The sequence below is a fragment of the Lampris incognitus genome, chromosome 19, assembly GCF_029633865.1.
Source record: "Lampris incognitus isolate fLamInc1 chromosome 19, fLamInc1.hap2, whole genome shotgun sequence".
Lineage (NCBI taxonomy): Eukaryota > Metazoa > Chordata > Actinopteri > Lampriformes > Lampridae > Lampris > Lampris incognitus.
In genome coordinates this window covers 37,354,349-37,371,848 of record NC_079229.1, presented here as the reverse complement: position 1 = coordinate 37,371,848, position 17,500 = coordinate 37,354,349, and the positions used below count along the sequence as shown (strand labels likewise).

The window sequence follows — 17,500 nt, the reverse complement described above, 5'->3', positions numbered from 1 at the left end:
TGGCTGACATCTGCATTCTTACAGCTGTGGTAGGGGGCGTGTCATGCTCACTAATGAATACACACACACACACACACACACACACACACACACACACAAAATAAAAATGCCTAAAAGATACTGTGTGTGTGTGTGTGTTCCTGCAGCTGCAGAGGTGCTCAGTAATGTTGAGCGGTGTGCAGATGAACCACCTGGTTCCTGTGATGTGTTGAGGTGAAGGGTGACTGTGCGAGTCTGATAGATGAACCTTTGTGGTGAAGCACGTGAAGGATCAGCAGCAGCAGTAGCAGCCCTGTTCCTTTACCTGCCCCCCCCCCACTCATTCTGTGCCTCCGCTGAGCCTGTTAAAGCACACCGCAGATGGACGGTAACAGAACAGAGTAGACAAGTTTACTCGGCACTTCCGGTCCGATTCCGCATTCGGGCCAGCCTGTGCTTTTCTTTTCCGGTGTAACGAGCAGCTACCTCGTTACCACAGGTCAGGGAAAGGGTTTCCTTTTGGCCTTTTGGCCTTGAAGTGATGGGAACACACAGAGGCGTTTTTCGGTGGTTTCTTCAAATGCAAAGCCTTCAACCACATCCGTGATTGGCAGTCTGCTGCTGGTGTCCAGTGGAAGGAAACCAGTGGGGTGCAGCAGGGACATTGCCGTGTTGCGGCAGCTGGATGGGCAACACACTCTCTGTGTGTGTGTGTGTGTTAGTACAGCACCGCACCGCGCAGTGTGTCCCTGGACCCGCTTTTGATCTTCTAATGTCCATTTTGAATGTTTAATGTTGTTGAAGATATGGCAGATCTAGGCTTGCATGTTTACATCCGGCTACGGATGTTCAGACCGGAAGAACAATGCACCCCGGTAAGGGCGGGAAAACTCGTCTATAGAACAGAACAGAATACAATACAATGAGATAGAATAGAACAGAAAAGAATAGAATACCATAGCATTAAATAGAATAGAACCGAATAAAACAGAACAGAATACAATAAAATAGAACAACAATAGAACAGAACAGTAGAATAAAATGGAACAGATTATAATAAAATAGAACAAAACAAAACAAAACAATAAAACGGACAGAATATAACAAAATAGAACAGAATAGAATAAAATAGACCAGCAGAATAGAAAATAGAAGAGAACAGAGTAGAACTTCAGTCTCTGCTAATCGCAATGCCTTGCTCTGCTGATTTAAATACTACATACTGTAAGAACCATGAATACAAACTGATAGGAAAAGAAAACATAGATTCATACATGGCTTGTAGTGTTGAGATGCTGTAAGTGAAGTGTGAGTCCTGTTAGTCCTTCAGTGACACAGTAGTGTGTTTCTGTGCTCAGCTCTTCATTATGCCAGCACGTAGCTCTTCATTCATTAATCGATCGATAGTAATTCAGTCAGGAGAGAATACATTTGGAGGAGAGACACAAGCCGAGCTCAAACCTGTGGAAGGTGAGGTATGGAAACTTGGAGATAAGACAGAGGCACAAAGAAAGAGGGAAGAAGTGATGAAAAAGGAAATGAGAAAGAATAAAATGGAATGGAGAGAGAGAGAGAGATGATTCTCTCCTGACTCTCTTCGAACCCCCCCCCGCTCATTAGCATAGAAACCACATTCTCTGGCTGCTGATTGGACCAAAGCCTACGAGACCAGGATCTAAAACAAGGAAGTGTGTTTGTGAGTACGTGTGTGAGTGTGTGTTTGTGCGTGTGTGCACGCACGTGTTGAGTGTGTGTGTGTGAGTACGTGTGTGTGTGTGTGTGTGTGTCTACAGCTCCTCACACACAAACCCACACACACCTGTGAGGAGGGCAGGAAGGTTACACATCATCATCATAAGCAGAAGCATTCTAATCAAACCAGGTAATTCATTCTCCCACGTTGTGTGTGTGTGTGTGTGTGTGTGTGTGTGTGTGTGTGTGTGTGTGTCTCTAAGAGGGTTTTTGTTCATTGGCATCGAGCCATTTGAATTCTCCTACACACAAATATTGTGAAATTTCTCCAGATTACATCTCCTCCCTCTCCCTCCCACGCATCCCACCGCCGCTGACCTCAGATCAGCTCTGTGAGACAGGAAGCAGCCTGTGAATGGACGTATCTCATTATTTCACCATTTTTATGGAGAAATGCTAATAGGCTGCTGTTTATTTCTGTGTTTATGTTTATTTCTACTGGAGCCCTTCCATGAACACACAACCTGTTTCTACAGAGGCTGCAGCAGAGGCTGCTCTGTGTGTGTGTGCGTGTGTGTGTCAAGTGATCAGGGCCTTATCCAATAAGAAGTCCATACAGAGACAGTGAAGTCATTTGGACATCAGACCAAACTGAACACGTGCGGTGGCAGATGAACTTGTTTGCAGCCAGAATGCAGCTGATGTGTCTTCCAACACACACACACCTGAACACGGGTTCATCCATCGTCTCGACTTAAATGAATGAGTCCACTGACACATGGTTAATTAACAGTCAGGTCAGTCAATAGCTGAACTGAGAACTTGGTCACTAACAGCCGTTTTTTCTAGTTGCCCCAGCGCCGAGTAAAACTTCCACTTCCACTTCTGGTGTGGTAAGATGACGGGATGATCTTAGATTTGCTGCGGCCTCACCCAGTGCCGGTGTGGGAAGATGGCGGCGCAAACTTAGGTTTGCGGCAGCCTCACCCAGTACCGTCCATGCAGTGTCTTTGTCCACGTCTGCATCTAAGTTTGTGTTTTCGTGTGATGGCTGAGAGAGCTGGTGCTGGATCGGCTGGGAGAGCCTGGTCTGCTGCACCCTGTGGGCCCAGGGACCACGGCCCTGCCTGGCGGCGGCCTCGCCTAGCATTGACTGTGTTGTTGGTGTCTTCATGTGGAGTGGGGGGGGGGGGTCGAAGGTGTGTGGCTGGGAGAGCTGGCGTTAGATCGGCTGGGGGAGCCTGGTCTGCTGCTGCCTGGAGCTGTGCCGAGGAGGAAACACTGAGGGCGGTCTGACAGGACGCGGAAGCGGGGCAGGCTAAGCTAACTGCTAACCTGTGCAGACCGGCAGCTTTGACAGTCCTCCTGGCGTTCACTCTCTTGGACAGTGATTTCTTTTTTTTTTATATGTTGGATATATATGTGTCTTTGTGTTGCGCTGCTGTGGGCGGTGGAAGCGATATTTCGTTTCATTTCATGTGTGCAGGTGCATGGAATGAAATGACATAAATGTTCCTAATTCCTGAAACTATCTGAGTTTCTGACCCTCATTCAGACTTTTACCCCCCCGTCCAGTTGTTCCATTACCCTGCAACGCTGTGCAGACCTCCTCTTGTCACCCCCGCCGGGGTCACCTCTGGTTTGATGGCGTTGGATCAGCGTGTCAGAGGAGCGGGTGGGAGGAGTGCTGTCAGACAGGACGGCCTCTGCCCGATGTCTTTACAGGTTACAGGCTTGTTTGAAAGTCAGACGACGAGCCAGACAGGACGGCGATGTGTTGTCATGCCTACTGACCATCCTCACCTGCAGCTTTCTAACACCACCTCCCTGTATGGGTCACACGCGACTGCCACACCTCGACAGGGTCAACTGCATCTCTTATTGTAGTGCCCAGGATGTAAATGCTTAAAAATGTGGTGTTACCCATAATCCTTCACGCTCCAGCCAACATTTGCCCTTTTGCCTCAAACTGCCTTCAAGCAACTACGGAGTTTTATTCCGCAAATGAGATGAGACCATTTAAAACAAAAAAGACTTAACCTTGCAGACTGCTGATGTGAAATTCAGATGATGGTGGTTTTAGTAAAGTGTGGGACACAGTAGAAGCCTTGTTTGAGGTAACGAGATGGAATTTGAAGGGTTTCCTGGGGAACTGTGAGAATTTTGCACTGTGTACTCAGCGAGTAATAACTATATTAGAACATCAATCCCTCCATTATCCAAACTGCTTATCCGGCTCTCAGGGTGGCGGGGATGCTGGAGCCTATCCCAGCAGTCATTGGGCAGCAGGGGAGAGCCACCCTGGACAGGCCGCCAGTATATCTGATGTAAATCTCAGTTTAGAAAACACACTTTTCCTTTTAACTCACAAACTGCTCTGAGTTCATTGGATTGTTTTGCTGAATGTTGGATGGGAGGTGGTGGTGCTGGTCTCTGGTCAGCGTTAAAGGGCATATTTGCCCTCCGGCAGGACAGGTGGGCAGTTAATATGTAATTCACTAGTGAGTAGACCAGTCCTCTGTTGGCAGCCAGACCATTCACATCACGTGCTGCAGGATTTGATGCTCATTGATTAAATGTTGTCTGTAATAGCCCAGACACACCAAACCCACTAGCGGCAATGAAGGCCGACTGTTGGTCGCCTCACGTCACCCGCCATCTGGGCCAAAAAGTAGCACTTGAACACACCGCAAAGACTACAGCCGATGGCCAGCTAGCATGTGCGTTCTGCACTGATTCACTAAACTGAACAGCCAATCAGAGTGCTCTCTCTCACTGACAGGCTCCACCCATTCAACACGCTGACTCGGCCTGCAAACTGCTGACGGGTCCGACTAGTGCGGGACACACCACAAAAACTAGGGTCACAGACGCTCACCGACAGCCCAACATTGGCTGACGGTCGGTCTGGTGTGTCAGGGCCCTAATACAGCACAGATAGAAAGTCTCCAGAGCTCATGAGTTGTATGTACATCTTCACGTTGTTGTTTTAATGTAAAACTGATGAAGACATGTTGTAAAATGTTTTTGTGTGTGTGTTTGTGTGTATGCGCAGCGGGAGCAGGTCATAAGATTGGCTGGGCCTTCGGTCTGGGTTTGGAGAGACTGGCCATGGTGCTGTACAGAATACCAGACATCCGACTCTTCTGGAGCAGAGATGAACGATTCCTCAATCAGTTTAAACTGCCCAACATCCACCAGCCTGTAACCTTTCAGGTAACACACACACACACTCTCTCCTGTGTTAATAATTCTGTGTCCTGGGGTGTCCGGGTGGTATAGTGGTCTATTCCGTACCCTACCAACATGGGGATCGGTGGTTCGAATCCCCGTGTTATCTCCAGCTTGGTCGGGCATCCCTACAGACACAATTGGCTGTGTCTGCAGGGAGAAGCTAGATGTGGGTATGTGTTCTGGTTGCTGCACTAGCGCCTCTGGTCGGTCGGGGCGCCTGTTTGGGGGGAGGGGGAACTGGGGGGAATAGTGTGATCCTCCCACATGCTACGTCCCCCTGGTGAAACTTCTCACTGTCAGGTGAAAAGAAGCAGCTGGTGACTCCACATGTATGGGCGGAGACACGTGGTAGTCTGCAGCCCTCCCTGGATCAGCAGAGGAGGTGGAGCAGAGACCGGGACGTCTCGGAACAGACAAACCTTTAAAATAATCCAAATGTCTCAGGCAGTCGTTAAAGGTTAAAAAGTAGGCGGGGACACAAACAAACAAACTGCAGCTGGAAACCGCACGGAAAGGAGAGGATGACAAACAGGAAGAAGGCGAGAAGTGTAAAGCAGGGAAGAGATGGGTGGAAGCAGGAGGAGAATGAGTGGAGAGTGAGGACAGGATGAACAGGAGGGGAGAGACGAGGGAAGCTGCCTCCTGTCAGCATGTGTATCCCTAACCTCTCTTGTTTTTATTGATGACCCGCTTCCTGCGGAGAGGAGCGAAGCAGCATGGCTCATCACACGGCCCAGGTCACCACTCCTCTCATGGGCTGAGACTCACCAACCCCCCCACCCACCACCTCGACCCTCCAGCTTCCCCACTGCATCCACTTGAAATGAACTGTGATTGTTTAGACCAGGGACACACACACACACACACACACACACATTACATTACAGTCATTTAGCCGACGCTTTTATCCAAAGCGACTTACAGTTAGTGCATCATTTAACGTAGGAAATCAGGAGAACTACTCGTCATTAGAGGTCATAAGTGCATCTTCTCTCTAAACAAGCATCTAAGAAAAAAACCAGTGCTAAAGTAAAAGCGCAAGAAAGAGATTTTTTTTTTAATGAGTGAATACAATAAGTGCTACGAGCAAGTAACAGGCTAGTAGTTCTTGAAGGGGTGAGTTTTCAACCTGCACCGAAAGATGGGCAGCGACTCCGCTGTCCTGACATCAGTGGGGAGTTCATTCCACCACTCTGGGGCCAGGACAGAAAAGAGCCGTGACCGGGTCGATCGGCAGCAAGGGCCTCTGAGCAATGAGGCAACCAGGCATCCAGAGGCAGCAGAGCGAAGTGGTCGTGCGGGGGTGTAGGGCTTGACCATGGCCTGGAGATGGGAAGGAGCTGTTCCTTTCACTGCCCTGTAGGCTAGCACCAGAGTCTTAAACTTGATGCGAGCAGCTACTGGGAGCCAGTGTAGGGACATGAGAAGGGGAGTTGTGTGGGAGAACTTAGGGTGGTTGAACACCAGACGAGCTGCAGCTTTCTGAACAAGCTCCAAAGGTCTGATGGCCGACGCTGGGGCACCAGCAAGGAGGGAGTTGCCGTAGTCCAGCTGGGAGATGACCAGAGCCTGGATGAGCACCTGTGTCGTCTCGTCGGTGAGGAATGGGCGAATCTTCCTGATGTTATAGAAGAGAAATCTGCAGGAGCGAGCAACCGATGCAACGTTTGCAGCAAATGACAGTTGGTCATCCAGGATCACACCCAGATTCCTCGCACTCTGAGTTGGCATCACCACAGTGTTGTCAATGGTGATGGCCAGGTCTCGGTGCGGGCAACGTTTCCCTGGGAGGAACATCAGCTCTGTCTTGTCCAGATTGAGCTTCAGGTGGTGTGTCGCCATCCACTCCGAGATGCCAGTCAAGCACACAGCAATGCGTGTCTCTACTTGTGTGTCAGAAGGAGGAAAGAACAAGATCAGCTGGGTGTCATCAGCATAACAATGGTAAGAGAAGTCATGCGAGCAAATACAGAACCCAGGGATGTCGTGTACAGGGAGAACAGGAGAGGACCCAGAACCAAACCTTGTGGAACGCCTGTAGTCAGTCTGCGAGCCTCCGAGACAGATCCCCTCCATGTCACCTGGTAGGAGCGACCTGTCAGGTGGGTTGCAAACATTGAGAGTGCAGAGCCTGTGACACCCAGCCCCTCGAGGGTAGACAGGAGGATCTGGTGGTTCACTGTGTTGAACACAGCTGACAGGTCCAGGAGTATCAGGACAGAGGAGAGAGAGAATGCTCTCGCAGAGTGCAGCGATTCTGTCACTGCAAGGAGGGCCGTCTTTGTCGAGTGACCCACCTTGAACCCAGACTGGTTGGGGTCCAGGAGGTTGTTCTGGTGGAGGTACAAAGAAAGTTGGTTAAAGACAGCACGTTCAAGAGTTTTGGATAGAAAGGGTAGAAGGGAAACCGGTCTGTAGTTTTTGACATCAGAGGGGTTAAGTGATGGTTACTTGAGAAGGGGGTTGACTCTAGCAGTCTTGAAGGCAGATGGAAAGTATCCTGCCCAGAGGGAGGTGTTGATGAGGTGGGTTAGAGAGGGAAGGAGTTCAGGTGCTATAGACTGAAGAAGAGGGGAGGGGACCGGATCAAGGGAGCATGTGGTGGGGCGACTGGATGTGATGAGGTTTAGAACCTTGTCGGGGAGCGAGGTGGGATAGGGTGGGACGTGGAGAGGTGAGGGAGGGTGCAGAGGGTGGGCTAGTGCAAGGAGCGCTAACCGGTTGGTGAGAAAAGGAGGATCTGATGTCGTTTACCTTCTTGTCAAAGAAGTTAGTGAAGTCATCAGGAAGAAGGGAGGAAGTAGGAGGAGGAGGTTGAATAAGTGTAGAGAAGTTTCAAAGAGTTTCTTAGGATTAGAGGCAGAGGATAGGATTTTAGAGTGATAGAAGGCAGCTTTAGCAGCAGAAAGGGAGGAGGAGAAAGTGGAAAGAAGAGATTGGAAGTTGAGAAGGTCCTCCGGGAGTTTGCCTTTTCTCCATTTGTATTCTGCCACTCTGAGGCTCCGTCTGTCAGTACGTACTGAGTTGGACAGACAAGGGACAGGTGGAGTTGGGCATGCAGGCCTGGAGGTGAAGGGACAGAGAATATCCAGAGAAGAGGAGAGGGTAGAGAGAAGAAGATCAGTAGCAGTGTCAGGGGGTAGGAGAGAGAAAGATTCAAGTGTAGGGAGATAGAGGTAACAGAGGAAGAAAGATCAGTGGCGGAGAGAGAGAGGAGGTGTCAACAGGTGAAAACCATGTGGATCGGGGAAGGGGCTGAGGGGGGAGAAGAGAGGGAGAGAGAGTAGCACATGAAATAGTGGTCAGAGAGCTGGAGGGGAGCAACAGAGAGATTGGAAATAGGACAGTGTCTAGTAAAGATAAGGTCGAGCTGGTTGCCGGCCTTGTGGGTAGGAGGAGAGGGTGAGAGGTGAAGGTCAAAGGAGGAGAGGAAAGAGAGAAGAGGATCTAGCTTGTTAGTGTGGATGTTGAAGTCACTGAGAAGGATAAGTGCAGAGTCATCAACAGGGAAGTGTGAGACAAGTGTGTCAAGCTCCTCCAGAAACTCACCAAGGGGGCCTGGTGGGCGGTACAAAACCACAATGGTGAGTTTGACTGGATAAGAGACAGTAACAGTATGAAATTCGAGAGGGCAGAGAAAATTGTGGAATGGAAACAAGAGGGAGAGCAAGGATGCGTGGCCTGAGATAAACTCAGCTTTCGGCACCAGCAGTCCGTGCTTGACTTGATAGTCTTGGCTTGAAAAAGTCGCACTTGCCTTTGTTCACTCTAGCCTTCATTCAACCTAGACCTGTTTGCCTTCTGCTTGTTTGCCTGATGCTTGGAAGCTTCCAAGTAGCAGCAGTGATTTAAAGAACACTGATTGCTAATTGTCTGCCAGGAGTGCAGGCCATACCCTGGCCACTTAACACCCAATTGGCCAAAGATGTACACTGAAACTAGGCCTATTGCCCAGAAACTGGTCACTTATGTACAAACCTCACACAAAACTATTAAAGCTGCAAACAGCAAGTTAACAAGGAATATATTTATAAGCTAGAAGGGTAACTAAGTCAAAACAGATAGGCAACAAGAAATATTTAAGGACACACTAGGTGAAAAAAAGCGCTACAGCTAGAATAAGACAGCTACAGCTAGAATAAGATCCCACTAGTTCCCACTAGGAACCAGCAGCAGATGTATAGAGAAAAGGACTAATACTCAAGCAGCTGGAATAAGACTAACAGCAACTTGTTAAGCAAGAAAGACGATACTACTCTATTCTAGATGAGCCAGCAATTCAGAATCACTCCAGGAGTTAAAATGCACACACATACACACACACATACATACACTCACACACAAATACACACACACACAAATTCATACACACATACTACATACATACACACACAAATACACACACATGCGCACTCACATACACACACGCACGCACACATACATACATACATACATACATACATACTCACACACACACACATACATACACACACACATACATACACACACACACACAAATACACACACATGCGCACTCACATACATACATACTACATACATACATACATACATACATACTCACACACATACATACACACACAAATACACACATACACACACACAAATACATACACACATGCACACTACACAAACACACGCACACATATACACACAAACACATGTATATACACACAACCACACACACACACAAAAAACACACACATACACACACACACAAAAACACAAACACACGCATACACACAAACAAACACACACACACACACAAACAGGTCCCAGATTTTCCATTTCACTCCTGGTAAATGGTGCTAATTAGATTTCTGTCTGGTAAAGAGAGAGAGACAAAGAGAGAGACGGGGGGAGGGGAGGGCTGGTAGAGAGAAACAGGGAGAGGGGGGGCCGGTAGAGAGAGAGACGGGGGGGGGGGGTATCAGTAGAGCGAGAGAGAGACAGAGAGAGAGACAGAGAGAGGGGACCGGTAGAGAGCGAGACAAAGAGAGAGGTGCCTTTGCCACCTCTCTCTTCACTTTACGCTGCATCTCCTTGTACTCCTGTCTACTTTCTTCATCTCTCTGACTATCCCACTTCTTCTTTGCCAACCTTTTCCTCTGTATACTTTGCTGTCCTTCCTCATTCCACCACCAAGTCTCCTTGTCTTCCTTCCTCTGTCCTGATGACACACCAAGTACCTTCCTAGCTGTCTCCCTCACTATTTCTGCAGTGGTTGCCCAGCCATCTGGCAACTCTTCACTACCACCCAGTGCCTGTCTTAACTCCTGCCTGAACTCCACACAACAGTCTTCCTTCTTCAACTTCCACCATTTGATCTTCGGCTGTGTCTTCACTCGCTTCCTCTTCTTGGTCTCCAAAGTCATCCTACAGACCACCATCCGATGCTGCCTAGCTGCGCTCTCCCCTGTCACCACCTTGCAGTCTCCAATCCCTTTTAGATGGCGCCTTCTACATAAGATATAGTCCACCTGTGTACACTTTCCTCCACTCTTGTACGTCACCCTGTGTTCCTCCCTCTTCTTGAAATATGTATTCACCACAGCCATTTCCATCCTTTTCTCAAAATCCACCACCATCTGTCCTTCCACATTCCTCTCCTTGACTCCATACCTACCCATCACCTCCTCATCACCTCTGTTCCCTTCACCAACATGTCCATTTAAGTCCTCTTCAATCACCCCTCTCTCCTCCTTGGGTACCCTCTCCACCATGTCGTCCAACTCACTCCAGAATTCTTCTTTCTCTTCCATCTCACACCCAACTTGCGGGGCATATGAGCTGATAACATCCTTCATCACACCTTCGATTTCCAGCTTCATACTCATCACTCTGTCTGACACTCTCTTCACCTCCAGCACACTCTTGACATACTTTTCCTTCAGAATTACCCCTACCCCATTTCTCCTCCCATCCACACTTTTGTAGAAGAGTTTGAACCCACCTCTGATGCTCCTGGCCTGACTCCTCTTCCACCGGGTCTCTTGCACACACAGTATGCCTACCTTTCTTCTCTCCATCATGTCAGTCAGCTCTCTCCCTTTACCAGTCATAGTACCAACATTCAAAGTTCTGACTCTCACCTCCACACTCCTACCCTTCCTCCTCTCCCACTGTCTCTGGACATGCCTTCTCCCTCTCCTTCTCCTTCATCCAACAGTAGCGTAGTTCCCACCAGCACCCTGCTGGCCAACAGTACTGGTGGTGGTCATTGGTAACTCGGGCTTCGACTGATCCGGTATGGATATCTGATTTATGATCCACATATTCGATTTGGCAAAGATTTTATGCCGGTATGCCCTTCCTGATGCAACCCTCCACATTTATGCGGGCTTGGGACTGGCACTAAGAATGCACTGGCTTGTGCATCCTCAGTGTCGGGATTACCTCTGCTCCTCTACAGAAGACAAATAACAGCCCTGTTTGTCCTTGAAGATAATGATGTATACAGTAGTGCTTTATGATGAGTATATGTAAGTAGTGAATGATAAATGAGTAACAGAGCATTCATGAGCTCTTAAAACAGACTTGGTAATATTAGCGGATGACTTAAAAATATGAATAACTGTCATATTAATATGAATCTGAAGGCTGTATGCAGAGACACCGGACCGAGCTCCTCTGTTCTGTTCTGATGAGATGTTTCATCTCCTGTTGACAACGTGATGTCTGGATCATATTATTTGTTTAAACAAAGCCTATTGTGTGTGTGTGTGTGTGTGTGTGCGTGCCTACAGCCCCTCAGTAAATACCCTCCCCTTCATAACGACATCTCCTTCTGGCTGCCGGAGAGAGAGAGAGAGACTGGGCGAGAGAGCTACACAGAGAATGACTTCTACGAGCTGGTGCGCTCCATAGGAGGAGACCTGGTGGAGAAGGTCACACTAGTGGACAAGTTCACCCACCCCAAGTAAACACACACACACACACACACACACACACACACACACACACACACACACAGAAAGGTGAATCAGTTCATTTGGACACATTATTTATTGACAGAAATGTGTCATCATCATCTAAGTGACCTCTTCAATCTCACCTGACTGCAGGTACCCCACCCTTATAAACAATACAGTGGCTGCAGGTACCCCCACCCTTATAAACAATACAGTGACTGCAGGTGTCCCCACCCTTATAAACAATACAGTGACTGCAGGTGTCCCCACCCTTATAAACAATACAGTGACTGCAGGTGTCCCCACCCTTATAAACAATACAGTGGCTGCAGGTGTCCCCACCCTTATAAACAATACAGTGACTGCAGGTGTCCCCACCCTTATAAACAATACAGTGACTGCAGGTGTCCCCACCCTTATAAACAATACAGTGATTGCAGGTGTCCCCACCCTTATAAACAATACAGTGGCATAACCACCCAAACCAACGACCAGTTTCATATGCAAATGTGGGCGTGGACATTAACTGAAGTTACAATGGCTACGTGTACTATTCAGAGAGGATTAGGGAATAGTTGTAATCACAGCATCGTAAGATGGTGACAGGGGGCAGTACTATAGGCAGTGCTTCACCCACAGGGGGCAGCATTGTAAGATGGTGACAGATGTACTCTGAGTGTACCTGAATGCTTGATCCCTACTGTGAGGGGCTCTGTTATGCTGTGGAGGGCATTTTCTTGCCATGGTTTGGGTCCGCTTGTCCCGGAAGGGTCACATTAAAGACATACGTTCATGCTGTTTCTGAGCACATTTTTAACACGGGTGGTTTTAATTACAGCTGAAAGGTAGGTGTGGTTTTATGATTTCATAGCTATTGGCTACTGAAATTAAGGGTGGTCGTATGGGTGTGGCCGGGTGGGCAAAACACTGGGGCTAAACTGCTTGTTGCTTGCCGTAGAAAAATGAGAAATTCACTGATGACAACCCCCTTTCAGCTCTGTCGTCACTTTACAAAAAAAAAAAAAAGGCGAGCAACGAGACCACCGACGGTTGCTTTGAGGATGTGGAAGTGGAAAACAAATCCTCTTTCTCAGTGGAAGTTGACTACTTGCCTAACAAATATGTTGCTCAGCCAATACAGCCGTATTCCTTTGAGCCAAAAGGCGGCGTCTCCGCTTTTATAGCATCCTGCTACGGACACAACCTCTATGCTAATGGTAATTCGTGACGCGGCAAGTTACCACATTTTTGCCAACTGGAAATCAGTTACTTGGCTGCCGATATCTCTCGTCTGGCCATAAATGTGAGTTTAGGGCTACCATTTGTCTCATCGATCACATCCACACTCCTTATATCGATTAACAACAGGAAAAGTCAGATTTTGATGCAAGTATCTCTTTAAATCACTAAAAAGTTATTCTGAGTGATGACCTTTATCCTATGATGAGACATCTCTATCCTGATGAGGGTGGTCTCTTCCAGGATGACAATGCCCCCATCCACAGGACATGAGGGGTCACTGGATGGTTTGATGAGGATGAAAAGGATGTAAATCACATGCTATGGCCATCACAGTCACCAGATCTCAGCCCAGTTGAACACCTATGGGAGGTTTTGATTGGCACTCTCCACCACCATTATCAAAACGCCAAATGAGGAAATATCGTCTGGAAGAATTTTGTCCGTCCCTCCAGTAGAGTTCAGATACTTGTAGAATCTGTGAAATGGAGCACTGAAGATGTTCTGGAGGCTCCTGGTGGCCCAACACCTTACAAAGACACTTTATGTTGTTTTTTTCCTTTAATTTGTCACCTTTCTGTGTGTGTATATGTGTGTGTGTGTGTGTGCGTGTGCGTGTGTGTATATATATACACATAACTTTGTTTAAAGAAACATTCAACAGTAGGGAAAGTGCTCAAAAAATAAGGAGCAAAATAATCCAGTGAGTACAGTACAGTATAGTGTAGTACAGTACAGTACAGTACAGTACAGTACAGTGTGGTACAGCTCTCTTTGTGTTCACCCAATAAGTAGGCTAGTTTACTGTGGTTTGGGAGAGCATTGAATTTGGGGAGTTTTTCTTCACATTTTGGGAAGAGGCATCAGGGACTGATTGGAATATTTTGCTCTCTGTTAAAAAGTGCAGCTCTGTCTCAACTACGTTGTCTTTGCACTGCTGACACACGTGTGTCTCTTGGTAGCCAAGTTTTTTTGTGTCTTTCAGTTTGTATGACTAAGCGGTGCTCACTGAGTCTGTATTTCATCAGTGTATTTCTCAAATGTGTTTCTTTTATTTTAGTTAGGTAATCTGCTCATGTATATTCTCTGTCTAGGGCCAAATAGCATTGCACTTTGCTTTGTGGTTTTGTTTTGGATTGTCAATATCCGTAATAATTGTCTTTTAGGTTTGAGGAAATTTGTTTAAGTCGAATATGTTGTGTAGTCTAGACCTGGTCTTGTGCCTTTAAAGTGTTAGTATGTGTTAGTGGAACAGGACGGCTGAAGACCAGGTTGGTAGGAGAGTTCTTATCTATGCTCAACTCCTGGTATTGCAAGGCTTTATAATTTAAAGAGTGGGGATCACTGAATTTTAAATGTTTCCAGAATTTGATCGCCTTTTTTTGAATTTTAATCAGAAGAGGGTATTGGCCTAATTCTGCCCAACAGGCACTGTTTGTAGTGTGCCAATGGACTTTTAGGATGTTTTTGCAAAACTCAACATGCAGGGCCCAAGTTGGGTGTTTTTCCCGTTTATCTAGTTCCTGACTTGCAAGTGGGCCCCACACTTCACTGCCATAAAGGACAATTGGTTCTGTTACTGATGCAAATATTTTTTAGCCAAATTCGGATTATAATTTCTAAAGGAATTTGTCTTTTTATGGCAAGTAAAGCCCTGCGTGCCTTGTCTCTTAGTTTATTCACTGCCCTGTTGAATGTTCCTTTACAATTGATTCTAAGGCCTAGGTAGGTGTAATCTAGTGTATGGTCAATTTCATTTGGTCCTAATCTAAATATGTGCTCTGTTCCCTGACATCAGGACCTTTTTTGAAAAATTAATAGTTTAGTTTGTTCATGTTTCAAGGTCTAATTGAATCTGGAGTCCTTCCTCCATTGAAGAAGGAGTAGTTCATCTGCATAGAGTATGAATTTGACCTCACTGTCGTGCATAGTGAATCCAGGTGCTGATGACTTTGCCAGTATGGTCGCTAACTCATTAATGTATATGTTAAATAGAGTTGGGCTTAAAGAGCATCCCTGTCTCACTCCACACTCCTGCGGGATATATTGGGTTCTTTTGGATCCAATTGTAATGCCACACTTAGTTCCCCAGTACATTGATTTTACAATGTCATATGTTTTACCCCTTCACCACTTTCAATTAATTTGTAGAACAATCCATAATGCCAAATGGAATCAAATGCTTTTTTTCCTCCTGGTTTTTCCCTTTTTTCTCCCAATTTAGTGGCCAATCGATCCCTATTTTAGTTCAAACACCCACCTCGTACTGCATGCGTTCGCCAACTGCATCTCTCCGGCCGGTCTCGAAGGAGACGCCTCGCCACTATCAAATGCTTTTTTGAAGTCAACAAAACAAGTGAATAATTTATTTTGATTTTGAGTATATTTTTCAATTAGGGTGCATAGGTTGTCCCTCTCTGTATCTCTCTCTCGCTCTCTCTCTCTCTCTCGTTTTCTGTCTCTCTCTCTCCTTGGTACTCACCTCTGTACCTGTGGTGCCCAGTGTGGACATTTCAGTTTTTAGGAGGAATGAAAGTGTGTGTGTGTGTGTGTGTGTGTGTGTGTGTGTGTGTGTGTGTGTGTGTGTGTGTGTGTGTGTGTGTGTGTGTGTGTGTGTGTGTGTGTGTGTGTGTGTGTGTGTGTGTGTGTGTGTTTTATCATAATGACGTTGTGGAGAGCCCTGCAGTGCATAAAGATGCCTGACACTGCTCATCTTTCATTGTTAATGACTTTTAAATAGCAGCCTTTCCTCAAACTGCCATCACACACACACACACACACACACACCAGCTCACCGAGCTGCACTACACACCAACTTCTGCTGTTCAAGACGGATGAAGAGAGAGTCCACAATACTTTTTTATGGGCAGATAGGGAGACAGTTTTTAATAAGTTACCAGTTAGTGACACGTCTAATACCACACACACACACACACACACACACACACACACACACACACTTTCTTCCTCTCTGTACTTATCCTCTGTTACTCCGTCTGTCCTTGCTGTCTTTCTGTCGTCTGTCACCCATTGTATTTTATGTTCTTTTTCATTCTGTATTGCTCACCTCTCTCTCTCTATCCAGTCTCCTTTTTTACTTTATCTTTTCTCTCCTTTTTGCTTGCTCCCTCTCTTCATTCCTCTTCCTTTCTCATCTATCCCCCTCTCTCTCTCTCCCTCCACCCATCCCACAGAAAACTTTCACCTCTGTCCATCTTCTCTCTCTGCTTTCTTCGTTCCCTCCTGCCTTCTTCCCTTCCTCAATGCTTCTTAAACCTCATCCTCTCCCTCTCTCCCCATCCTTCATACAGTCTTTATTCTTTATCCTAGTCTTTATCTTTCATCTTTCTTTCACTCTCCATCCTTCTTAAAGACCTGCCGAAACTTTTCTTTCTCATTCCCTCTCTGTCTGATTCTCTCTCTTTCTTTCCCTTTTACTATCCCTCTCTTTCTCTGCCCTCTGTGAGGGTTCGTTAAAACGCTCCTCCTCTTCCTGCTTGCCCTTTTCCTCCCTGCACTTTAAACAGATCATTAAAACTCTCTCTCTTTCTCTCTCTCTTTCTCTGATCGTTCCTCTCTCACAAGATGGCCTGTTGCTCCGAGTCATTCAGTTTGAAAGGAAAAATGCAAAATCATCATTCAGTCACACCCTCCACTCGTTTAACAGCCTCCGCTTTTCTGGGGAGGAAAAGCCAGTGATGATAGGAGGGAGAGAGAGAGAGAGAGAGAGAGAGAGAGAGAGAGAGAGAGAGAGAAGATCTGGTTTCATTGATTCTGACTCTCTGTAATCTCAGTCTGGTGTGTGTGTGTGTGTGTGTGTGTGTGTGTGTGTGTGTGTGTGTGTGTGTGTGTGTGTGTGTGTGTGTGGTTGTGTTGTGTTGTGTTGTACTGGAGTGTGAGGTGGGAAGACCCCGAGCTGCTGGGCCTCCGAGTATGAAAATTGCTTTGCCATGCTACAGGCTGATAATTGAAGGAAATTCAAGTTGATTTGCATTGGACAGAAGTGAATTTTCCAGTATTTTCCACTTCTTGTTTATTTTTTTTCCTGACTGAATGGCAGACGGAAAGCCCTGTTATAATTTGTTATTTGAATATTAAGATATTTCTGGCGGTAAGGTGTATCGCAGACTGGAGGCACGTGGAGTTGGGTCTGTTTCCAGTTTGCTGGTCTAGTTTGGTGGACGAGCTTAAACTGGTTTAATTTTATGCAAACCGACTTAATCGGCATTTGTCATTATGAGACGGTGCCGACGGTGTCACGGCACTAAATCCAACTTGTATTGCATTATTAATAAGTAATATGACAACATGATTAAGATAATATGTTTATAAACAGACTAATGGAGCAACTAGTGTCGGATAGGCCATGCGCAATTTGTCAAGTTGAGTCAAGCCTGTACCACGCAGTGGAAAAGTGCCATTAGTGC

General features: G+C 46.7%; 1 protein-coding gene across 1 annotated transcript in view; it reads left to right on the top strand.

Moving 5' to 3' along the window:
* The window catches only part of fars2 (phenylalanyl-tRNA synthetase 2, mitochondrial), a 167,531-nt gene that overhangs the window by 96,760 nt on the left and 53,271 nt on the right, over window positions 1–17,500 (top strand). Inside the window, exons 8-9 of the mRNA XM_056299275.1 lie at window positions 4,727–4,887; window positions 11,670–11,842. Coding sequence (XP_056155250.1) covers window positions 4,727–4,887; window positions 11,670–11,842 — 334 coding nt within the window. The remainder of the gene's footprint in view (window positions 1–4,726; window positions 4,888–11,669; window positions 11,843–17,500) is intronic.